Source organism: Schistocerca nitens, chromosome 2 (assembly GCF_023898315.1).
Source record: "Schistocerca nitens isolate TAMUIC-IGC-003100 chromosome 2, iqSchNite1.1, whole genome shotgun sequence".
Lineage (NCBI taxonomy): Eukaryota > Metazoa > Arthropoda > Insecta > Orthoptera > Acrididae > Schistocerca > Schistocerca nitens.
The window spans coordinates 689,528,036-689,554,794 of NC_064615.1; the positions used below are offsets into that span (position 1 = coordinate 689,528,036).

The 26,759-nt window shown below is 37.6% G+C and overlaps 1 protein-coding gene across 1 annotated transcript in view; it reads right to left on the minus strand.

Moving 5' to 3' along the window:
• The window catches only part of LOC126235262 (nipped-B-like protein A), a 274,736-nt gene that overhangs the window by 202,221 nt on the left and 45,756 nt on the right, over window positions 1-26,759 (minus strand). The window contains exon 3 of the mRNA XM_049943992.1: window positions 6,872-7,100. Coding sequence (XP_049799949.1) covers window positions 6,872-7,100 — 229 coding nt within the window. The remainder of the gene's footprint in view (window positions 1-6,871; window positions 7,101-26,759) is intronic.

The window sequence follows — 26,759 nt, forward strand, 5'->3', positions numbered from 1 at the left end:
CATGAGTGAGAAGTGTGGGCTGTGTCATAGGTTTGTGAGTAATGGGTTTGGTTTGAGGTTTGTTCAAAGTATTTTCACAGGGGGGGGATGCAGTGGGGAAGCCAGTAGGCATTCTAGCAAGATCCTCTCCTGAGAATACAGAATCTGTAGTAGAAATAAGTTGATAGAGGAACAGAAGTGTAAAATCTGTGCCCTTCACGTGGAGATACAAGACGTGAAGAAGGAACTAGATAGGTTGAGGAGGGTGACGGGTGCTCAAGAATGGGAACCATCAGTTGGTAAGACGGCAGCTAGGAGGAGGAGATATTCAGAGATTGTTCTTTGTGTACATGCAATATATTTGACAAAATGTCAGAGTTGAGTAGAGAGGAGCCTCTTTTAGATGTGGGTGTAGGAAACATGCAGCAGTCCTCAGCAGTTAGGAAGCCTTAAGCCTTAAATTCTAACAGAAAGAAGAAGGTTCTGCTGCTAGGTAGTTCACATGGTAGAGGTGTGGGCCAGCAGTTACAGGAAGCGTTGGAGAGTGAGTGCCCGGTCACCAGAATTGTGAAGCCTAGTGCAGTGTTGGCTCATGTGACTGACAGCATAGGGGAGTTACGTAGGAATTTTACCAAAGAGGATCGGGTAGATACTGTGGGTCTGGATAGGGACGGGGAATATGATGTAGGTGGTGACCTGGTAAAGATAGCTACTCTAACTCATGGCACTAATGTGCACTTCATGCAAACTGTGTGAGCATCATATATGTATGGAAAGGGGAGGCTGGCAAATCATACAGATGACAGTGTAGTGGATGGTGGTTGGATCACTCAAGAATAATTCCTGCAGTATTTGTGTTACAGCTGCACCTTTTTTAGGTTGAAGTCAGCTGTCAGGTATACCTACTTCAAGGAAGTCCCTCTAACAAAGGAACCACCGTCAGAGGAGGTCAGGTATCCAAGTAAAGAAGGAATTAGGACATTTCATCGAAATGTAAGAGGTATTAGAGATAAAGTTAGTGAACTGCTTATAGATGTTGATTCTGACATCATTGGTACATCAGAGCACCACTTAAATAATTTAACAATTCAGAGGCTTCCTTTAGCAGGATACAGATTAGCTGGCTGTTTATCAAGGAGTTCTTTGTGGACTGGTGGAGTGGTCACGTACTTAAAAAACAGTATCCCATTTGAGTCCGTCGACTTATCACAGCATTGCACTGAAACAGGTATTTGAATGTTGTGCAGGGGCAGTCCAATATAGTGAAACTATACTTCTAATTGTTACTGTTTGCAGGTCTCGTAACTCTGACTTCAGAGCACTTCTATTCGAGCTACAGAGGGTTTTAGGTTCACTTTGTAGGAAGTACCAAAAATTAGTTACTTATGGTGATTTCAATATTAATTTTGTATTTAATTGTGCAAGGAAAAGGATGTTGGTAGATCTTGTGAACTTGTATGATCTGATGCAGACTGTGTTTTTTCCAACTAGGGTGCAGGGGAACAGTAGCACAGCCACAGACAGTACTTTTATTCATTCTTCATTACTAGATAGACATTCTATTAGTAAAAGGGTGAATGGCCTTTCAGACCATGATGCTCAAATTTTAACACTTAAAAGACTTTTGTACTCTCAAATTTTAACACTTAAAAGACTTTTGTACGCAAACAAATGATATGTATAATTACAAACATGGAGGAAAGCTAATCCAACAGCAATAGAGAGTTTTTTAAACCTCATTATGGAAGAAGAGTGGCAGGATGTTTATAGTGCCGATACCATAGATGACAAATATAAAGCTTTCCTTAACACATTGCTCATGCTCTTTCAGAGTTGCTTTCCATTAGAACATTCTAAACAGGGTACTAGCAGTAAAAGGCAGCCTGGGTGGCCAACTAGTGGGATAAGGATATCATGTAGAACAAAGTGGGATTATATCAAAATGTCAGAAGAAGTCACAATCAAGTTACATTAGCCCATTACAGACAGTGTTGTAAGGTGCTTAAAAATGTTATTAGGAGGGCAAAGAGTATGTGGCACACTAATAGAATAGCTAATTCACAAGATAAAATTAAAACCACATGGTCAGTTGTGAAGAAAGTGTCTGATCAACAGCACAAGGCTGGCAATATAAAGTCAGTTCATAGTAGAAATATTTCTGTTACCTATAACTCAGATGTATGCAAAGTATTTAACACTCATTTTCTGAGCATTGCTGGCGAATTAAATAAAAATTTAGTTTCTACATGGAATCATATAACTTTCATGTAAGGATAATTGATCATTTTATACCACATAATTAGCTATCAAATGTACAGTTCGGCTTTAGAAGTGGTTTAAAACTGAAAATGCTGTATTCTCTTTTCTCTGTGAGGTACTGGATGGATTAAATGGAAGCTTTCGAATACTAGGCATAATTTTTGATTTAACTAAGGCATTTGATTGTGTTGATCACAAAATATTGCTCCAGAAGTAGGACCATTACGGAATACCCCCCCCCCCCCCCCCCCCACACTCACACTCACATACCTGGAACAGCTTTTCATCACCTTCCCATCTCCACAACGTCCCTGTCAGACCCTTTGCTCCTTCTGCACCCACTACCCTACCCTATGGCTCCTACCCCTGTGACCATCCCTGCTGTAAGACTTGCCCTATGCACATGCCTACCACCACCTATACTAGTCTTGTAACTGGCAAAACACATACTATAACAGGAAGAGCCACTGTGAAATGACACATATCGTGTACAAGCTGTTATGTAAACACTGTTCGGCCATTTACATTGGCATGACTACCAGCAAGTTAGGATGAATGGGCATCGGCATAGGGTGTATACTGGTAACACACCACATCCTGTTGTAGAGCCTACTCTACGACATTATAGTCATAACATCGGTGTCTGTTTCACCACACAAGCCATTTGGTTTCTGCCCCCGACACCAGTTTCTCAGGTCTCCACATGTAGGAAGTGGTGTTACAATAAGTCCTTGGTTCTAGCCACCCTCCTGGCCTTAATTTACGTTAATTTCATCAGTTTAAGCATTTCTTCTCAGTAACTACTCCTTTCTTCACTCCATTTTAATTTTCCATATCTTTGATTTTTTGACCTGTCTATTCCCCCATCCCCCATCTCTACAACATACAATGCACTTCGTTTTCTGTTCTTATTAACTTGTCCACGATTTTTGTCAGTAATCTCTGTCTCGCATATTACTCTTTCTTCCACCTCTGGACTCTCAGGTTTTCAAACACCTTCTGACACAGTCCTCATATCGTCCAGGAAGTCTGCCCTGAACCGAGGCTTCTGGGCAACTATTCGAAGCTCTCCCCATTTCCCAAACCTCACCTGTCCTTTTCCTTCTCCTTAAATCCTCCTGCCTGGAGAAGGAACCACAGGCTCTGAAAGCTTGCAGATATCAATAGCTTTCTATGTATGACATCCTGTGACTGTTTGGTGAGTGGATTGTTTATGCAGCCAGCTACATTATATTTTCAGAAATTGATTATTTTCATTGATATAATTAGTTACATATTATTATCACATTGGAACAGGCCTCACCATTACGTCTAATTCTTAATGATATTTTTTACTGCTGATAGATCAGTTTCAGCTGAACTGTTGCATAATCACAATACTTCTCTTCTTGCTCAATACAAAAATTTATTGACAACAGTCTGGTTGGCAGCAACATTTATAAGAGGAGATCTCCAGTCTTCATGTCATTCTGCCTCCCCCTTCATTTCAGTGTATGTCAAACCTACACATTTCTGTAGTTTTTTCCCATCAGTATAACCACCTGCTATTTGTTTTAGCCCTCACATGTGAATTGATGACCAATAACCTAAAGTCTTCTGTTTACAATACTGCTCCACAAACTTCTCTTCCCTGCCACTCTTTTAAGGAATTCATCATTCTTGATTTTATTAGTCCAGTCAACTCTTGGGCTGCACTCATAACGCTACACCTGAAATGAATTCAGCTTTTTTTCCTTGTCTGAGTCCCCAGAATCCAGGTCGCATGCTTGTATAGTGCCATACCCTTAACACATGCTTTCAAGAACCTTTTCCTAATTTCTACGCTGTTATTTTCTGAGACCTTTTTTATATATAAGGGTCATTGCATAAGTCATGGCAACAATGGTACATTTTCTAATACTGCAATGACATGGGAATTCTATGATGTGCACTGAACCTGTAAGGTAGTGTGCATCTGACTGCCAACATAAAATATGGTTCCAGTGCAGGAGGTCACAGAAAAGGTTGAAATGAAATACACGCATTGGAACTCTGCGTAAATTTATTGTGCATGAGTACGAATGGAACAAAATGAATCAAAATCAACTACTGTCTTACGAAGTAGTTCCATAGTGCGTCCACGCAGTGCTGTCAATGATATGGAAGGCGTTGAATGCCACTGGCATTGCCATCAATGTGTGCCACCTGTCACCGAAATGCCACAAGGATATCCACCCTCTTTGCAAAGAATCCCCTAGGCAATGGTTTCTTCAGTTGTGGAATGAGGTTGCAGTCACATGGAATGGGGTCTGGTGAGTAGTGTGTGTGTGGTATTATCCACCTTATAGCACAGCCAAGCTCACACTCATCGTTTCAAGCACTTATATCGAGCCATCCTTGTGAGCAGTTGCAATCTGTCAGTTGATTTTGGTACTGTTTGATGAAGGCTTTTGAATGTGTTTACTGCTATTATGGCGAGCTCACGTGTTTGCATGATATAACATAGTAGTCATGAGTTATGGAATGACTCTCTCATGTGGACACACACACACACACACACACACACACACACACACACACACACACACACACACACACACACACACACACACACACACAGGCTTCGGCTTCTTGCTCTTCTGTCATAAACCATTGCCTTTGCTTTAGACTTGTTTTATTCTTTTTCCACGACTTTGTGTTCTATTTAATATGCGTCCATGATCTTCACTTCCAGCCAAAGCAACAATGCACTTTGATTCTTTTACCATGTAGTAACACACCTACCTCTAACTGTTCTCTGACTTTTTAAAAAAACTTCCTCTATGAAGAGATTAAAAATAATGGTTGATAGTGCATATCCTTGCCAGCCTCTCTCCAAATCTGAGCTTTTTTTAGCTGGTCATCCACCAGGAAGAGCCATCTCATTTTTGTAAAGGTTCCCTACCAATTATTGGTCTCTTTCTTCAGTACCTCAATTATTTATCCCATTTTACATTATCAAACATTTTATATCTACAGAAACTATGCGTTTTGTACATTCCTTCTCATCCTTTTCTCTATAACTATCTTCAGAGCTAATGTTCCTTCTCTGTTTCCTCAGTTTTTTCAGAAGCCAAATTGGCCTCCTAAGGGTGTGGATTCAACTTTTTATTACCGTTGGTTGAGGACAATAGTGGTTATTATTTTTGATGCATGCACACCTAGGCTAACACCTCAGTAATTTTCACACTTTGTGGCATTTTTCTTTTTAGGGATAGGTTTTTTTCATAATTTGTGGGCAGTTTTTCCCTTTTCATTTTTGTTACACACAGGAGTACTGAAACAGTCCATTATTTTAATTCGGCCCACTTTGAGAAGTTCAACATGAATATTGTCTATATAAGGGGATTCACTAATTCTCAGTATTTTTTTTTCAGAGTTAGCTCAAATTCCTTTTCTAAGATAAATTCTCAAATACAGTTTGCATGTACTTCTGTTTCATTTCCAAACAATTGCACAAATTTATGATAATCATCCAATACATTTTCTTCTATAACAACATTACCTCTACACAAAAACAACTTTCATGTTCCTATTCCCCAGTTTGTTTGCCTGTTGAATATATCCTATTCGAGGACAATTTTTTCATGCTCCCTATCAGGAGAGGGAATAGATTGTGGATATAGATAGATTCCTGCATCCTTGTAATGTGCCTAAAGGTGGAACCATGTGGTACTGAAAGTGCTAGTATCTAAATTTCACATCAATACATATGGTTGAGTGAAAAAAGGGAAAGGAAAAAAAGAAATAAATATTCATCTTTCTCTTTGAAATCCTCACCACCTGACACTTCTTCTTTCATCAGCTTGGAAGCTCAGGAATTTTCATTTTGATTTTGCCTCCTTGCATTAACATAATCCCATAGAATTTCACTAAGAACTGTTTCATCAGTTTTCAAAAATGAGTATGAAAACATAAGAGGATGAAAACTTGAAAACGGATTGTGGTGAAACTATTGAATTTTTAACTTTATAATTACAGAGTTAAGTTCTCAAGAATTATTAAAAAGTCATACAATTATTTTCCAATAAAAATAAATGTGGCCCACATTATAGAGGCAGACACACTGGATATTAATCCAAGAACTTCATGAGTGCAGTAGTGTGTATGTCTAAAGTGTACAATGTGCCCCACACTCCACCCACCTCCCGGCAGCTCTTAAGTAACAGTCCCAAATGCAATTTATACAAAAGGTTTCATTAATCATAAGTCTCAAAAAAGGATACAGATGGTAAAGTAACCCACATTCTATCCATGATTAGAAAGGGATAACACTTGTTACTGGGTACAAAGAAAAGTAGCTTTGTTGGAGATTTAACAGTAAATGATGGTATCTAAGAAATGAAATTTACAATCAAAATCCAAGCACTGGATAAATAATAACCTAAAATCAAACAAAATTTGAAAAACGTATTTGTAACAACAGAAGGGAACACTCCATCAAGTTTCTTTATGAGTTCTATGAAGAAAACACTGTTCTTTACCTTTTTTGCTGCATCTCCAACAACAACCATTACTAGTCTTGATGCATATGGGTACTTCAAACATACAAACAATATTTATTTAATTAAAAACAATACTTATTTCATGCAGTATACCTGTTTAGAAATATTACCTGTTTTTGAGGAAGAGGTGGAAAGTAAATCAAAGAATGGGTATATTGTGTGCTGCATCTGGTTCTCCAAGAATGTAATTATTACATCAAGAATCTCTTCCAAACACACCTTTTTGGGAACATTTGGAGATGTCAAAACACTTAATGCTGTAATACATGCAGTCATACCTCTCATAACTGTTTCAGAGCTAACTTCATGAAGAAGTTTTCTTTCAAAAGGATCATCATCCTGAAATTAAGTAAAATAGTAATCAAAGTAAAACCATTTCCTGGGTGAATTATTTGTAAGCTTTAGCACTAACTAAACTTATTGAGAATATATGTAAGCAATTATTTCACTTCAAATAAGGAACTCCAGATGCTTCAACAGGAGAATCACAGAGTGAGTAAAGAAAAGCTGATACGCAGTTACGAAAAAGTATTTCAATTGCCGTGATGGATGGGTTAAAAATAATCAAGGCATGGATGTAGTACATGTATGCATACTCCATTCCTGATATTCTTGTGGGTTGGAAAAAAAAGTCCTCACAGCTGAAGCTGAATTTTGGTCTGAAACTATTTTTGTCTGCTTCGGGAAAGGAATGGGAAACCAAAAATAAAAATGTCATGTGATTATGAAAGGGTAACAGAAGATTAGTTTTAAACGTCTCATAACTGTTTAGGTCATTACAGGTGGAGCACAATTTCTGCTTGGGCTAGAGCAAGGACAGAAATTGATTATGTCCTTTCCAAGGGAATCATCCATGCATTTACCTTAAATGATTTATAGGTATCACAGAGACCCTAAGCCTGGATGGCTGGTCAGATATTCCAATCCAGCTCCTTGCAAATGCAAAACCAGTACCTTAACAGGCAAAACTAGTACCTTAACCACTGCACTACTTCATACTGTCTTTTGTAAAACAGCCCTTGTGTTCTCATCAGTTGCAGTTAATGTCATCTTACTACACACATATGAACAACTAAATTAGAGATAGCTACTGTGTTGGCAAGAAAGTACCCTTTTCACCATGAAAAAAGGAATAGTTTGGTGTGCCACATGACTAAGATGTCACCATTGTTACCACCGAGCATAGAATGAACACAATGCCTTACACAAGTGTGTTTGAACAGTCAAATTGTCTGTCCTGGTTGGTGGGACAGTCAGACAGTCAATGAGTGTTCTGTGTGTCACTGTGTCATGGATGTAACTTGAGAACTTTGATTTGGGAAATTGCAGCTGCCAGTCATTTGCCATGGGCAGCTACATGTTAATGCCAGAGATCTCAGGCCAATGTCGTGGATTATTATAGTAAATAGATGAGCCCCAGTGCAGGAAATCACTCTGAAATTCAATGCTGAACAACAGTAACAATCAATGAACAGCCAAACAATGCAGATCTACCTCCTCACAATGGGGCAGAAAAGCCCCCACTCTGCACTTGTAGTTCTACTTATTCCACAGCATACAGATTAACACAAATGTCGAAATACTGGATGTTCAAAGCAGAGAAAAAGGTTTTATGAGCTGGTGAGTTGCAGTGCACTGATACACGCTGATGGAAAAAAAAAGAGAAGATACATGAGTGCCATATGTTAACAGGGCATGTTTCAAGGTATTGTAGGTGGCAGAGGGGTCTTATGTGGGAATGTTCACACGAGATGAAATGGGACTCCTGACATGTCAGCTATCATCTCTCGGCTGTAAACAATACAGAAATCAAGTGTCCAATCAACCAAACATACGCATTCTCTTGTTCACCTACAGCTTTCCACAAGAGACTTACCATTCAACAAATCATTGCATCACCTCATCAGTTGTATCAGAACAGGTTAAGAAGCACTCCACAGATATTAAGGTGCTTGTCTGGTCTCCTAGGCCATCTTAACTCAGTACTTATGATCAAACCTAGGCCATGGACAAGAGATATATTCATATTTTGAATCCAGCTTGTAACATGATGGACTCATTGTGTGGATGAGCTTCAAGTTGGCATATTGTAGGTGCAATCTACCAGGGGTCTCATCTTGGCCAAGTATACACTGAAGCTGATTGATAGTAGGTAACTAGCAACACAAATGCAATGACATAGTGGCAAATCTGACAGTCACTAATTATGTAAAATGGATAATGGCTTCTGTCCTGAACGTGGGCAGTATGATGAGATATGTCAAATAATGATAAGAGATACATTCCAAACACAGGTTAGCAATATAATAAGTAAGTACACCTACCTATAGAGAATGCAGAAACACAACCACTGCTGGTAACAGCTTCATAATATAACTATTTTACACAAGAATATTCACAATTAAAGATAGTAAACTGAGGTAGCACTTGTAAAATTAATAATACATAAAGTATTTATCACATTTTAACAACTGAGATATTATAGGTATTGTACACACAATGTGCACAGCTTTTATTACCATACATTTATTAAAAAAATCACAGAACATGTCTCAGTAAAAAAAAAAAAAAAAACACGAATGAGCAGGGTCAGCATTAGCAAGCAAACTTGATGAAGGAAGAATGATACCAGACAGTCTGTTAGACCTTGAAAAGTCACCATCAGAACAGCAATAAATAGTCCACACAACAGTCCATAGTCCAATCCACTAGCAGGCAGGCAGGTTCCAGTAGTGTGGCACGAGGATGATGAGTACTGTCTTCACTCAATGAACAGTATGACTGTAGAGCTCCCATCTACTTCTTATAAAGGTATTACTGCCTCTAGGTGATGGGACCAGATGATTTGCTGCGAGAGCTCCCTATCCTGAGTTCTGGTACCCGCAACATCTTTGATCGTATAATGTCAGTACCTTTCATGGCGAAATAAATGCTGTTATAAGGGTGACATACAAGAGTTGGATTGTTGTTTTTGCTATCAATTCAGCTAGTTAGAACTGCAATATGATATACTGCACTGGCAAAGATGCACAAAATATGGTAATTACTCAATTAAATAGTTTGTAATTAAGTAACATTAAGAGACATATGACACTCATCAGCATGTCAAGCTAGAAAGCTCTATAGGCTCATAATAAACTTTCCAAAGACATAATAGCATCACACTTACAAAGAAAAAGTAACAAACAATAAGATCAAAATTAAATGTGACAACTGCGATAGAACAATGAGAAAGTTCACTAGTCTGAAAGCTTGAATAGAAAGAGGAGACTGTTCCTGAAGGCACTACACACATACATATCAAATGATTTACATGTGTTTCTTTTATATGACTGACTATTTTTAATGTTGTTCATAATTGTGGAATCTTAAGTATCAGTTCACACACTTTACCAATTAGTCTTGTTTCTTGTGTCTCAATAGCACACATGCAATGCTGCTTATAACTTCTGTGAAATGTACTTTGTTTACATAATTTGTAGTGATAATACCCATTCTGATGCAGGCTTGTGATTTGGGAAACTAGGGAGATGGTACAGCCTTCAGGCAGGAAGCTATAAAATAAGAAGGCAGTTACGTTTCGATTAGCTCATTGGTCTTGTGGGAGTAGCAGAGTTGGCTGGAGCAAGCAGTAAAAAATGGCAAGTGTTGTACAGTTGTTGGTATTTGTTGGAAATTCAATAAATTAATGGTGCAATTATGTTTTTCAATGTGACCGCTTGTATTAGTTTGATGCTATCTGATAACAAAAGGTTGCACCAATTTGTATTTAATAGAATGAACTCTAAACTTTTGTTGGTCCAAGTTGCTCCACATATATACTGAACTTTATATAAACTTTTCAGTCAGTCACTGCTGTTTTAGGAACAGATAAATACAACAGGAAGCAATGTGATGTAACATACCAAGTCTCGCTTATCACTGCATGATACACAATAACTTTGGTTATGTACACATATATGTGTGTGGTAATGGCTTGATTTTCAATTTACACCAGTCATTGTATAACAGTTAAAAGAATAACAATTGACTTCCACAATGAGATATGTTAATAAGTCTTATAATAAGAAGTAATAATACAATCATTATGCAAGCAAACTTATTGTTTCTATTCTTCAGTATGGATTGGATCACTTTCACTTGTACGGAATAATAAAGATTTAGCATTAGATTAGTATTATTGTAGGCAATTACAATACTTATTTATTTTTAGTGAAATTTACATACTGCAACATTATTTGTTAAAGGGATTTATTTTAATATATTTAGCACAGAAAAACTTCGCTAGTCACAAAACCGATAATTGACAATATAATTTTGTTTCCTGCTGACCTTGATCTCACATGTGAAATTCTCCATATTAATCTTCTTTCATTGTAATTAACAAACTGTATAATGTAATAATACCAAAAACTGAATTCATTTGCCAAAATTCTATGCAAGGCTGATGTTAGGCCAAAGTAGTTAGCTGCAGTTAGTTGTTAATAGTGAGATGTTATGGAGGCAATCTGACAATACATTTGAAACACTGTAAGGTGGGAAACCTTCTCAAACACATTTCTTTCCTTCTTTTCCATTATACATGTAATACATACACCACAAAAAGGAAACATTTTCTTTGAAAAAATATTCATAATTTTCTACACCTGTGAACTATATGCTCATCATATTTAAATCACATTAAAAATTGTTTGTTAATATTAAGCCTGATATAGCTTGTTTGAAAGCCCTCATTGTCCTCTCTCAAGTAAACATTTCACTTTTTTAAGAAAATTAAGTATTTCAAAATTTTTATTTAAACTTTATGTTTCACAAAAATGTCCTACCTGAAGGTGCAAGCCTTTCCAAAATCCAGAGTTATAATTTTTAGTCCTACTTTTTCTGTTTCCAAGAAAGTATATTTTTACTCCAATGTAGTTGTAGTTAGAGGCTTTGAGGCGGGATGGACCCAGAACATATATTAAAACATATACAAAGGGCGTTCAAAAAGTTTTACACAGTCCTCTCTAAATTTTTATTCTTTGCAGGAGGAGAATGAAATGTTTCGTGAACATACTTGGAACATTTAGCTATAAGTTGGTACACAAAAGTACTTTCTTTTAGTTACAGCCGAGCCATAATGGACCATGAAGTAGATGTCAGGTTGCGACAATGGTTGATGACAGACCACAGCTTCAGGGTCAGTTCATCAGACTACACCACGACAATGCCAAACCCCATACAGACCTTACGTTGCAGGAGAAAATCAAAATAATGGGTTGGAAAATTGCCTCCAAATCCTTACTGCAGAGAGATAACAGGCATTTCAAGGTGCACATTTATGATTAGCTATTAGTTGTTCAAAAAATGTCACTTGATACCATAAGTTCTGAAAGATTAGCAGTATGCTACAGTTATTTGCAAGAAAATGCAGTGTACATTTGTGGCATGTTCTCTTGAAAAAGAACTACTGAATTGTCCAAATTTCAATGAATTTTGCAGTGCAGAAGGAATGATGAGCTAATTTCATCTGTAACAACTGAAATTAAGTAAGCAAAACATACATTAGTAGGTAATAAGCAGCAGTTCCTTTATCGTCATTACCTATATAACCTACTAAATGAAGTGCTTAAAATTGGGACATAACTATTTTTTCCAGCAACATCACATTTCACAAAAGTGATAGATTTTTCATATGTCTTCAACGGACTGTAACACTCAGACTACATAGTTTTGTAATACACAAGTACAAATGTGGAGGTCAACAAGTACAGTGTGTTAGCTTTGAAAATACTTTAATCACCTTGGAGGCTGCTCAGTTTGCTTATGGCAGCCAGTCACAGCGCAAGACCCACTGTTTCATCTCAAGAACTTATAAAGCTGCAGATAGAACATACGCCAAATATTAAAAGTGCGAAATTGAGAACAGAAAATATGGAAACCATTAAGCATGCAGCGAAGCTAACATACAGTGCATTAAAGATCTCTCCTTAACATGTCTTTTAACATGATTTTCTGTGATATAGTGTCAGGAAATAAGATAAATTTACTATCTATAGATCTTACACTGGAGTGTTATATAGTAGCCAATATGAAACAGAAAAGAGATGCAGCATGTAAACTTATGGCTAGAATGTGATACTGGACCCCCTCTGAAAACCTGGTTGTGGTGGCGGACTGATCTGTAGCATAGACTGAAGTCTATATTAGTTCTTGTCGATAAATGTACATCCTCTCCCTGTATAAAAAATGCAAGCCAGGCCTGCTTTTACTTTGTTAGTTTATTGTTGTTGTTGTGGTCTTCAGTTCAGAGACTGGTTTGATGCAGCTCTCCATGCTACTCTATCCTGTGCAAGCTTCTTCATCTCCCAGTTCCTACTGCAACCTACATCTTTCTGAATCTGTTTAGTGTATTCCTCTCTTGGTCTCCCTCTACGATTTTTACCCTCCACGCTGCCCTCCAATACTAAATTGGTGATCCCTTGATGCCTCACAATATGCCCTACCAACCGATCCCTTTTTCTAGTCAATTCTTGTCTAAACTATTTATCACCCATGTTTCACTTCCATATATGGCTACACTCCATACAAATACTTTCAGAAATGACTTCCTGACACTTAAATCTATACTCGATGTTAACAAAACCATGCTCAGCACAGCATGCAGAGAGCACATCTTTAGTACTGAAAAGGTCAAAGAATGATTTGTTGGATTAAGATGACAATCGTTCAGTGTTACTCTTTAAGTTGTCAGTGGTCAGCAAAATTTAAATGAAGTTGCAAATGTAGTGCCTAAATCTATTATACGTACAAATACCAATAATGTTCTTAAGTTAGCCACAGAAAATGTTCAGGACAAATCATTATGTGGATTGTATAACTAGTCTTTAGCTCTAAATCCTGAAGTTAGTAACAAGAGTTTTCAGTGCACAATCTGGATAATTGTTGGGAAAGAGCTTTTTAGTGACTCACTTTGGAAAAAATTAGCAATCATGTGCAAAAGAGTTTACCCTGATCAGTGGGAAGAAAACTGCAATGAAAATTATGAACAGAATTAATAACAAAAAGATCCATTGGATGAAGAAGGTATATGACCTAACTAGAGGCAAGAATGATGGTATTCCAAACAGTGAAGGTATGACTTCAGTGAAGCTGAAAAAGATTTGCTAGATGAAGACATTGATGCAATGACAGATGATGGTTTTGGGCATTTTTTCGAAACCACAACTTGTCATGTTCTTCCAGTTTATTAAGTTCTTTGGTTACCTGGTCACTAACAACTAGTTGTTCAAGAGGAATCAGATCATCCACTCTGAGTTCACTATGAAGCACTTCAGAAATACTCTTCAAAACACAAGCCAAAAATGTTTGAAGTATGTTTTCTCTTTCAGTGTGCAATTTGTGACTCAAAGGAGTTTGGCTCAGAAAATATTGTGCGAACTTACTGAATAGTTAGGCAGATGAAATGAAATTCTGCTTTCATTGAAGGTTTTTTAAGCAATCACAATAGCTCTGCAGGATTTGGACTGAACAGTAGCAGAATTCTCTTTCGGTGGAATATGCTTAAGAAAGTAATACTGATTACTATCCCACTCTTCCAAGATCCTGTTGGCTGAAGATCCTAAAGTAAGCCACCTTGTGGTTGTATGCACCAAAAGCTTGTGATGTTGAATGTTAAACTTAAGACAGAATTCCTCCAAATTCTTCCTAGTGAATAGGCCACCCATGAAAATAATGGTAAATATTGACCAGGAATTTGGACGTTTCTTGACTTTCACAATCCAAAGCCTTAACACAGGCATTATGTATTGTGCGAATGTTGCAAGTTCCAATGTTTATAAGCTATCTGCCTCAGGTCTCCTGGGATATCTAAAAGCATAAACACTTTTCTATTGACGTTAGGCCCATCTGATCTCAGCATATGGCATTTATTCAGGGACAAGTTGGCTGCAAAAAGTGTATCACATAACCTCTGATGTAATGTTTCACCATATACTTTACTGGTAAAGAAAGATCTTAGATCATGTGTTAGTATGCAACACTTACTCTCTGATCTAAATGTAATGGTTGTTTGTAATTATTTTTTTTATTTTTAACACTGGTAATTTCACCACAACTAAATGTGTAATATGATGAAAATGCCGCTTCAAACACATTTCCAGAAATACAGTGCAGTACATCATTTATTAAATATTTCATTTTCTTAGACGAAAATGAAAAATGTTCAGGAACACTATCAGGCACCATCATCTTAAAAACGTTACAGATATCATTTGATGAAGTCATAGAGTAACTGGAAATCACTGAATTCACATACAAATCAGTTCTGCAATGGTGTAACTACCCTTGGTACATAACAACTGTATTACTGGCACACATGCCAAACTTAAAGGCTGTGTCTGACCTGAAATTTCTAAATGTAACTGATGTCGTCCACATTAAACTACTAGCGTGTTTGCACTCTAAGACCTAAGCTCTTTGTGTGTTTGCATCTTTGTCATTTTTGCCGCCATTGTGATCCATCCACCGTGTCTGCTACATGAGATTTAACTTAAGTGCTTATAGTGTTTAACTTAAAATTCACTTTTGCTAACTTTTTTCCCCACTGCAGAGATTTTACTTTTTAAATTGTCTTTCTGAGCCAGTCACTATGGAATTTGCATTTCCCCACCTCAAAAATTTTATTTTCAAAACTGAACAGAGTATCACAGTAGCAGGTTTGTTACTACAACTAAACTAGAATCAGGAACAAAGTCTGAAGAGGTTGTAATAAAGAATATTTGACTCTAATAACAGTTGCATAAAATATATTTTAAAAAAATAAAAAAAATAAAAAAATTCAAAAAGGAACACTCAAATTTCAGAAGCCCCTCAAGGTTAGATTTAATCTACTTTCATCACTGGAGCATTCAAAACAATTAAATGAACAGACACGAATACAGAAACTTGGAAACAAAAGTTAATAACTTATTTTCTTCCTTAAAGAGCAAAACATGTTGGAAAAGGTGACAAATATTTTAAATCGTGACAACATTAGAAAACATGACTAAGGGTGAGAAAGGTTACTGACTCTTCACCCTGAATCTCTTATAATGTGGTGTGTTTTGACATAGTTGGTTTTAGCCATGTTAGCCTTGGGCATGTATTCGAGACAATGCTACACTTTTCACTAATTAGTACTTGCATTGCTTTACACAGCAAGTTTTTCTGTAAGTGCATAGCTTATGTATGTGTATCTCAATATTTACACTTGGGATTCCTATCTATGTTGCATATACATTTTAATGTGTTGTTTCCTGTGACTAAGCATGTCTATTTAATTTTACTATTTATATCTAAAAACAAAGATGATGTAACTTACCAAACGAAAGCGTTGGCATGTTGATAGACACACAAACAAAGACAAATGCACACACACAAAATTCAAGCTTTCGCAACCTACGGTTGCTTCATCAGGAAAGAGGGAAGGAGAGGGAAAGACAAAAGGATGTGGGTTTTAAGGGAGAGGGTAAGGAGTCATTTCAATTCCGGGAGCGGAAAGACTTACCTTAGGGAGAAAAAAGGACAGATATACACTCTCACACACACACACATATCCATCCCCACATATACAGACACAACCGTTGGTTGCGAAAGCTTGAATTTTTTGTGTGTGCGTGTGTGTGTGTGTGTGTGTGTGTGTGTGTGTGTGTGTTTGTGTTTGTTTGTGTGTCTATCAACATGCCAACGCTTTCGTTTGGTAAGATACATCATCTTTGTTTTTAGATATATTTTTCCCACGTGGAATGTTGCCCTCTATTATATTCATATCATTAATTTTACTATTTGATGTATTGGCCATGACTAAATATACTTTTCTTATGTATTTTGGTATTACCTACTTTTAATTTATATTTTCAGTTTTATTTGTCAATTCAGGTTTTACTCAACACATACTTCTGTCACTGTTGTCCCCATACCCATTCTAAAAACCATGGAATATGGACTCTATGTACTAGTGTGTTTGCACTCTAACACCTAAGCTCTTTGTGCGTTTGCATCTTTGTCATTTTTGCCGCCATTGTGATCCATCCACCATGTCTGCTACATGAGATTTAACTTAAGTGCTTATAGTGTATGTTGTTTTTACTATTATGTTTATCAGTTTTTTTGTGTGCACTCACATTGTGTATCAAACAGCAGGTAGATTTATAACACTGCATGTATTTGGTTTAACACCGCTGGGAGCTATGTTCCATCACGTCACAGCTTCATGTAGTTGAGTGGGTCCCAATATCCCACATAAGTAGCTACAAATTTTCAGTTTGAAACATTTGTTAATTTTGTAACTCTAATATATTTTATTTGGTAAGTTATTGCATTTAGAATGCTTAACAACGAACAAGTGGCAAAACTGCTATCACAATAAATATCTTTTAACAGCTTAAAGCAGAATGACTTCACTCAAAAAATTTCTCAAGGCTGTGGACCCTGTCCTCATCAAAAGATATGTAAAGGTTTTGCTAAGTTCAGGTTATTTCACATGAGTAAGTTGCACATATGTTGTGAAACACATTTAGAAGATTAGAAGTCATATTCTAACTTGTTTGAGCAAACTGTGAAGATTTTCCATTTGTTCATTGATATACACACCAATTTATGACGTTTCAGGATATTTTCTTGTATATAAAGTTCATGTGCACTTATAGTTGCTTAACTGTCATTTAACTGTACTTCCGACTACCTAAATTCAGACACTGAAACTATTTCAATGCAATAATTGCTGCTAATGGCTGATTTGTATCAATATGAGGAGTATATTTTATACGGTAAATTGATGGTGACTCGATAAAGTGAATGACTGCTACCATTATACTTGAGCAGTGGACACTGTGATGAAGTTATAATTCAATAAATGGACATCAGGGTAAGGACTCTATGGCTGTCGGTAGGAGAGAAGTGAGAAGAACGGATTGTAAGTCACAACCACACCATAAACATTGTAAAATGCTGTTGTACACTTGGCAGGAAGTCATGGGATAATGTCGTAGAAAGCAGACATTGTAGTATGTACTGACGGCTGAAGGAAGCAAGCAAATGTTACATTTCTTTCGTTCCGATGATTGAAGAGTTAAAATGCAAGTATTCAAAAGTGTAGATATTTATTTTGATTCATAGTTAGTGAATCAGGGCTTTCAAAATCCTAGAATCAGTAGATGTTCTTCATGCAAATCAGACCTGTGGACATTAGCATACCCCAATAAGAAGACAATGAAGCCAAATCCAAGATAATCAGCGAAGTAAGAAATTATGTTTTAGTAAAGTGAATACACTCCTCAAAGCAACTCCATTCAGCGAAGTAAGAAATTATGTTTTAGTAAAGTGAATACACTCTTCAAAGCAACTCCATTCATAAATAATGACAAACATCTACTCCATGGCCAAGTCATTATATAGACAGAAATACTGAATCAGTATAGTACAGCCAACCAGGTGCTGCTTATACTCTGTGCCACTTTTCTGTCAGCGACACGGCGACATTTACTAATTTGCAAACACTAATTCAGTATTTATCAAGAACACATCTACAACTTCCAGTCCTTTTGTAATGAGCACACTGTGATCACAGTCAACTACGTACTGACGAGGGTTCATGCAGAAAGGCAAAGTCTGACATGAATAACACAGTAACCGCCCACACAATATTCCAAGTGAAGTCGGAGGTTGCCATCAACAATAAGAATAACAGGTTGATGAGTGTCCAAAGTACTTGGCATCCACAAAGGCAATGAACTGACAGTTACTGTTCAGTGGCAGCCTTGTATGCTGGTGTTGGTGTTTGTCAGTTATGGCGCAGTGCACACACAGCTGGCCACAGGAGCAAAGTGGCATCATGGTTAGCCCAGGGACACCCTCTTGATGGTAGACAACTCCAAGTCTAAAGGCATCTCTGATTCAGCATGGTGATCAACAGTTTTGCCAGACACCACTTCATGTGCTTTTTGTTTATATACTCATACTCTGCTATACTAATGTGTATTGTGACTCATCAGGTCAGTCAACCTTTTCCCCACATTTAAAGCATTCCACAGCACAATGCAGTGCTAATCTTAGCGCCCTAACTTGTGCTGTTTAGCACACGTACAAGATTCAGGCAAGGGCTCCTGTATCAAATAGCTAGTTGACAATGCTAGATGGCAGGGGTTAGCGACTTGCAGCACTATCTTATGTTACAATCTGTGACAGTCAATGGTGATCCCTGTCATCATCACATTAATGCCAATGACAGCTGACTGTCGTAGAGGTGGTTTTCCCCAACCTACGTATTCACAGTACACACCTGACATGAGACAGGAAAAGCATGGATCTTGAATGTCCAGAAATACAGACTATTAACACTTGCAACATGCTTACGATATACAATATGTTAATATTGCATCATGGGCTTTCCAGCTCTGATTGCATTTTAACAACATGATATGCCAAGCTATTCCATTTTCCATTTAAATGTGAGTGCTTTCTCTAAGAAGGGCCCAAACATGACCAAACGTGACATAGCAAGGATACCACCCAGGGATGGTGTCATTCTGCAATACAATCTATATTAGGCCATGACAGTGAGAAAGAATGGAATAGACCAAGTAGGGGCAAGTCTTGCACAATACATGTATATATTTCCAGAATGAGATTTTCACTCTGCAGCGGAGTGTGCGCTGATATGAAACTTCCTGGCAGATTAAAACTGTGTGCCTGACCAAGACTCGAACTCGGGAGTTCGAGTCTTGGTCGGGCACACAGTTTTAATCTGCCAGGAAGTTTCATATCAGCACACACTCCGCTGCAGAGTGAAAATCTCATTCTGGAAACATCCCCCAGGCTGTGGCTAAGCCATGTCTCCGCAATATCCTTTCTTTCAGGAGTGCTAGTTCTGCAAGGTTCGCAGGAGAGCTACTGTAAAGTTTGGAAGGTAGGAGACGAGATACTGGCAGAAGTAAAGCTGTGAGTACCGAGCCTGAGTCGTGCTTCGGTAGCTCAGATGGTAGAGCACTTGCCCGTGAAAGGCAACGGTCCGATCGGATTAGGGAAGGATGGGGAAAGTAGTCAGCCATGCCCTTTCAAATGAACCATCCCAGCGTTTGCCTGAAGCGATATGACAATACTGAAGATGGAGACGATACTGAAGGAGGAGATCTAGCGAGGTCATCGGTCCGATCGGATTAGGGAAGGATGGGGAAAGTAGTCAGCCATGCCCTTTCAAATGAACCATCCCAGCGTTTGCCTGAAGCGATATGACAATACTGAAGATGGAGACGATACTGAAGGAGGAGATCTAGCGATGACTATTGTATGTGGATCTCCAGGCAAATGGGATGCAGTAGTTAACAGCATAGTGCAATTTGGTAGATAATGAGAGCAAATGTGCAACAACAAAAAGGCATCTGCTTGCTGACGAATTCACAAATGTAAACGATTAACATTATGCAATGTCACTGAAAGCTAATATTGGTAATCAAAGGTACAGAAAATGTCATTTATGGAACAATGTGAGAAAGGATAAGAACAAAGAAGCAGTATGAATACATACTTTTGTTGGTTGCCCCTGTCAGAAAGTTGAATTTCCCAGGAAAGGAGAAATTTAAAAGAGAGTGAAGAAAACGAGGTACTGTTAGTATGAGCGCTTCCTGTGGCACAGACACATTCGATAGTAACAACTGAGAAGTGGACACCAGGACAACTCACCACATGATTCAAAATGAAAATTATTTTTCAGCTGTTGATGAAAATATCTTAATTGAAAAGAGCACTTTAGCTGATGGTGGAAAAATAAAAATCATGGGGAAAGGTACAATAAGGATTAACTTAATTAACGATGAAGTTTTGCCTAAAGAATCTGTAGCCAGAAACACATTACCTGTGCCTGAGATCAATCATATAAGCTGTGAAGCAGCTCACTGAAAATGAAAGAAGGATTATTTTCAATACAGAAGGTTGCATGATCTACAATGAATCTGTAAGACTGCTCTTTACAATTCAACAGAAAGGTTGTTTATGTTACAAAAATATGAAACCAAGCAAGATTACAGAAGATCAATAAACATATTGAGAAATTCTGAACTTAACACAAAATCATAAGACTTATGGCATCATTGAATGATACATGTTCGTAAGAGTACAGCTAAAAACATGATAGAATATTTCCTGGGAATACTCTGCCAAAAACACAAAAGAAATTCATGTGATGACTGTCCGGTGAGTAAATTGACACAAAGACATTTTTCGAAAACTGTATCACAAAATTCAAAGGAATGAACAACCATCGCAGAATTTGTTCATAGTGATCTCAAAGGACCTATGATGTTCTGAGTTTGTGAGGCATTGACACTGAACAAGTATCACATGGATGATGCACGCAGATTTGTGCATTTCTTAAATAATAAGAATGAAGTATATGAAGGACCAAAAAAAATAGAAGATTCAAATGGAAAAACAAACTGGTAAATCACAATCAAATGGTCCACACTTCTGTTTGGGCAGATCGTCACAGATCCGTGAATCTGAAGGAATCTGGCATACAGGAACTATGACATGTACACCCAGTAAAATGATATAGCAGAATGCATATTAATGGATATCATAAAAAACCATGGACACAAATAACCACAACAACGAAAAAATGCCTTATGAATTGTGCACAGTTAGAAAGCAGAGTCTTTACATTTGATAGGATGCAAAGAAACTTTTTGTTCACAAACCAAAACAAAGACGTCATTCTAAATCAGCAATGACAGAAAAAGGCTTTATTAATGGAAACAATGGATACAGGTTACAAACGAAACATGGTGTGGAATCTAGGCATTGTGTATTCAAAGAATTTCTGAATGGCAATGCTCAACCAAAATAGAGAACAAAATCAAACAATGTAAACTCCATACTGCATTATCAACAATATAATGAAAAGATAGATTGGTGCTTACCTTACAGATGACACATTAAGTTGCAGACAGACACAACTAAAAGAAACTTACATGTTGGTTTTGGCCACAGCCCTCATCAGAAAAGGAAAACACACACACACACACACACAGAGATGGCAGTCATGTGCGCATGAGATGTGTGCTTACTTGTGTGAAAGAACAAATGTCTTCCCTTTCCTGATGAAGGCTGTGGCCAAAAGTTAACGTGTAAGCCACTTTTAGTAGTGCCTGTCTGCAAATGAACGTGTCATCTTTATGGTAAGTATCAATCTAGCTTTTCCTGATATTGCCGAAAACAGAGAACAAAAAGAGTTTATTGAAATGTACAATTAAGGTGCATACCCATTTCCAAGTATTGAAAATTGAATTCCAAGTGAAACAGAAGATTCAATCACTGAAAAGGAATTTTATGGTTTCTACTTTTGTGTTAGCAGAAGAGCCAACACCATGTTACGAGTGGAGGCCGAAATGCACGTGTTTTAGCTCACGCAGGCTGGCGTGAGGAGGGAAGAACTATACTGACGTGAGGTCTGGAACGTGACAAGGAATGAGAATTCAGAAAGCGGGCGTAATTAGTTTGATACTTAACTTTAATCCATTAATGATGAACATCTCTCTTGACAGTACATGATTCACAATATTATCTGTTCAGAATACATTCTTGAAGTAATTATAGTAACTGAATATGGCACCTTGCTAGGTCATAGCAAATGACGTAGCTGAAGGCTACGCTAAACTGTCGTCTCTGGAATTGAGAGCGTCTGTAGACAGTGAACCATCGCTAGCAAAGTTGGCTGTACAACTGGGGCGAGTGCTAGGGAGTCTCTTTAGACTAGACCTGCCGCGTGGCGGCACTCGGTCTGCATTCACTGATAGTGGCGACATGCAGGACCAATGTATACTAACGGACCGCGGCCAATTTAAAGGCTACCACCTAGCAAGTGTGGTGTCTGACGGTGACACCACATCTACGACCAGAGAAAAATTTGGAAGAAATGCTGTGGTTAACTGAAAGTAATCAGGAACTTGTGGAATATGCTAAAACTTCACAAAGACAGTGCAGGCCAAGACATAATGAAAAATAAAATCAGTTTAAGCAAATGCCATCTCAGTGATACTTCATTCCAAAGGAAAGGCTTTTAGTGAAGAAGCACAAAAACACATGCGAGGAAGGACCAATTACAAACCAATATTGTATCATGCAGCAGTTAATTTTGATGAGGCAGCTCAGTGAACAGTTGCAATGAATAAGAAATTAACTCCTTGTAGAACCATGATGCTTGGAAATTGGTCAAGTTATCATCTGGTGTTATTCCAGAAAAGAACACGAGTATTTCAGGAAGGAAGGAGGGAAGGAAGACTAGGGTTATGACCCTTGACAATGTGATATTTATAGAGAAGACATTCAATGAGAAATTTTTACACCTCACTTAGATGCAAAGGGCTTTAGTCAAGTAGAAAGCTTAGACTATAATGAGGTTTATGTCCGTTTCAAATTTTAAAATGACTCGTCTGTCAATAGTAGCCAGTACTGAGAAAAATTGGCATATTGATCAGTATGATATGAAGAGTGCATACCAAATTAAAGGAAATTTATATATGTTCCTGCCAGGAGGTTTCATCAAGAAGCGCCAAGAGAGTTTGGTCTGCAATTTATGCAAGTCAGTATATGAAAAATAAGATGCTGGAATAATCATCTGAATAGAAACACTGGGATTTATTCAAAATGATATAGATCTACATGTGTACAAATTAAGTGCAAAGGAAAGAAAAGCCATTCTGTCTGGATATGTGGATGACATGCTTTACATTTACACAGAATGGGCAGATGAGGCAGAAGATGAAAACTCATTTACAAAGTTGTTCTGAAGCTGAGTGCATGGCATTGGCAAGGTGGCACATAGTTTAGAAATGAAATTTGAAAACAGTGAAGACGGCACAATTAATATTCCTCAGAAGGAGTATATTACTCAACTACCTGACAAATTCTTACTTCAAAATGCTAAGGGAACAAAGACCACAATAGAAACATAAGAAAATTTCCTTGAGTGGAAGTTTGTAGATTAAGTTAAAAATCTAGTAAGCTTTTTGGTCAACTTCTTTACTTTTCTGAGATGACTAGACCTTACACAAATTTTTCAGTAGCAAAGTTGTCACAATATTTTCCAAAGTTTAACATGAACCATCAGAATGCATCAAAAGGGTACTGAGGTAAGCAAAGGAAACAGCACATTATAAACTCAAATACTATTACACTAGTCAAATACTTGAACCATTTGCCAATGCTGACAGGGTTACTTGTGTAAATGTTTCCAACGTCTTATAGAATATGTGATAATACTGGCAGGATCTGCAGTGTACTGGAACTGCATAAAATGAGCTACACTTGCACTGAGCACAATCAAAGCAGAAAAAAGGTGGCATGGATGATGGAGTTATTGAAAAGTACTGACCTGAAAGAAATGATTTTAGAGTCAACACTTGTGTGGTGTGGTAATGAAGCAGCAATTATAGACTTAAAGAATCATACAGATAAATAAAGAACAAAACATACTGCCATAAAACACCATTACACAGGCAAAAAGTAATGCAGGGAACAACTGACATTCAGTACATTTCAATGGGTAAAAATCAGACAGACTTGTTCACAAAGCCACTGAATCAGAATATTAATGAACATCAGTGTAATAAAATATTGAATAATTTGAAATGATATGGGTGATGAGACTTTACCTTTAAACATCATTTAGAGGGGGAGAGTATTGAGAAAGTTAAGAAAGTGGATACAGGTCCTTCAGTTGCTCCATTTTTGTGCCTCTACTATCTTTTGACACTGCTTTTGTTTAGTCGAGAAAAGTCAAGAAACTTTTTTCTGTTAATAAGTCTAGTTAGTTTCTCTTTACTTTTGCCTCAGTATCTAAAGGCAAAAGTATATAAGACCATGGTACACCCAGCAGCAATGTATGGGACTGAGTGTCGCTCTACGATGAAACAACAGGAGCAAATGTTATACACCATGGAGATGAAGATGCTTCAATGGTCCATGGCGCTGACACGGTGTGACCACATAAAAAATAATGACATCCAGCAAAGGTTTGGTGTCGCGCCAATCACCGCCAAAGTTAGGGAAGCCCGTCTCTGCTGGTAAGGCCACATCATGAGAAAGCAAGACTACTCAGTTGCAAAAACAGTGCTCCATATCAACCCAGGAGGAACAAGACCACCAGGAAGACTGGCAAAGAGATGGACTGACAATGTCAGGGAAGACATGCATGTTTTTGGCTTAAGACCAGAAGATGTCAATGACAGGGATCTTTGGAGGAGATGTAGCAAAACAGCAGACCCCGCAAGTCAGGATTAATGCTTGGAAAGAGAGAGTTTCTCTGCTTTAATGCTGTGGACTTCTTTTCTTTCAATAAATGTTTATGCCTGTAATACAACTGTTTACTTCAACATGGATTAACATTAGTTCGTTTTTGCTGACAGAATATTCAATATTTTGACAGGAACTGTATTAAATTTGAAAGTAATGGCTAATTCAAGTGGACCTGTCAAAGCGTGTTAGTGGTGCTGTGATGGGAATGAATGTCAGGTATGACAGAAACACTTTCTCTGAAATTAAGGCATAAGAAATTCATCTGCCCAAATATTCAAAGTCCGAGGGCGCAGAAAAAACAGCAGAAAAATATTAAGGACCAACTTTTAATGTGAAATATCAGGTGGGCAACTTACACATGATGAAGTGTCACACGACTCAACTGTTTTGGTCTTTGGATACGATCATAGCAAAAAGTGTGAAAGGAACTCACATACAAGTGTTGATCACTGACTGAACTGTTTCAGTTTTTGGATACAACTGTGGCAAAGAAGATAAAGAAGTATCAGCTTACAAGTGAATCAATGATAAATGATATAACTGTTTAAATGATACAGCAGCTATAAGACCACTACAAGAAACAAGAAAGAAGAATGAAGAAAGGAAAGAGAAGAGTCAGACCATACTAATGAAAAACCAAGATCATGGAGATGCAATACCACAGCACACAGCAGCCACTAGTAGAGGAAAATGAACATGTGAGGATTCAAGTGGTGTAACAGAGTACTTGAGAAAGCACTGTAGGCAATAAATTAGAATCACTGCTGTAGATGAATATTTAGAATAGTTGCAGTGGGCTATAAAGTGTGTCAAAATTGTGTGTCATGAAATCTTTTGTAGCAGAATTCTCAAGGCTGCTGGGTGTCATGTAATATTTAGCAATGGTATTCGAGAGGATGAAATAGGGAAAATGCAGCCAGTATTACCAACTACTACAAACAGCACAGTGAACGCATTATTGTGGCCAAGATAGACACGAAGCCCACACCTACTAGAGTAGTACAAGTTTATATGCCAACTAGCTCTCGAGATGATGAAGAAATTGATGAAATGTATGATGAAATAAAAAAATTATTCAGGTAGTGTAGGGAGATGAAAATTTAATAGTCATGGGTGACTGGAATTCGAGAGTAGGAAAAGGGAGAGAAGGAAACATAGTAGGTGAATATGGATTGGGGGAAAGAAATGAAAGAGGAAGCCGTCTGGTAGAATTTTGCACAGAGCATAACTTAATCATAGCTAACACTTGGTTCAAGAATCATAAAAGAAGGATGTACACATGGAAGAATCCTGGAAATACTAGAAGGTATCAGATAGATTATATAATCACAAGACAGAGATTTAGGAACCAGGTATTAAATTGTAAGACATTTCCAGGGGCAGATGTGGACTCTGACCACAATCCATTGGTTATGAGCTGTAGATTAAAACTGAAGAAACTGCAAAAAGGTGGGAATTTAAGGAGATGGGACCTGGACGAACTGATAAAACCAGAGGTTGTACTGAGTTTCAGGGAGAGCATAAGGGAACAATTGACAAAAATGGGGGGGAAAAAACAGTAGAAGAAGAATGGGTAGCTCTGAGGGATGAAGTAGTGAAGGCAGCAGAGGATCAAGTAGGTAAAAAGACGATACCACTTGTATGAATATCAAGAGCTAAGATGTAAACCCAGTTCTAAGCAAAGAAGGG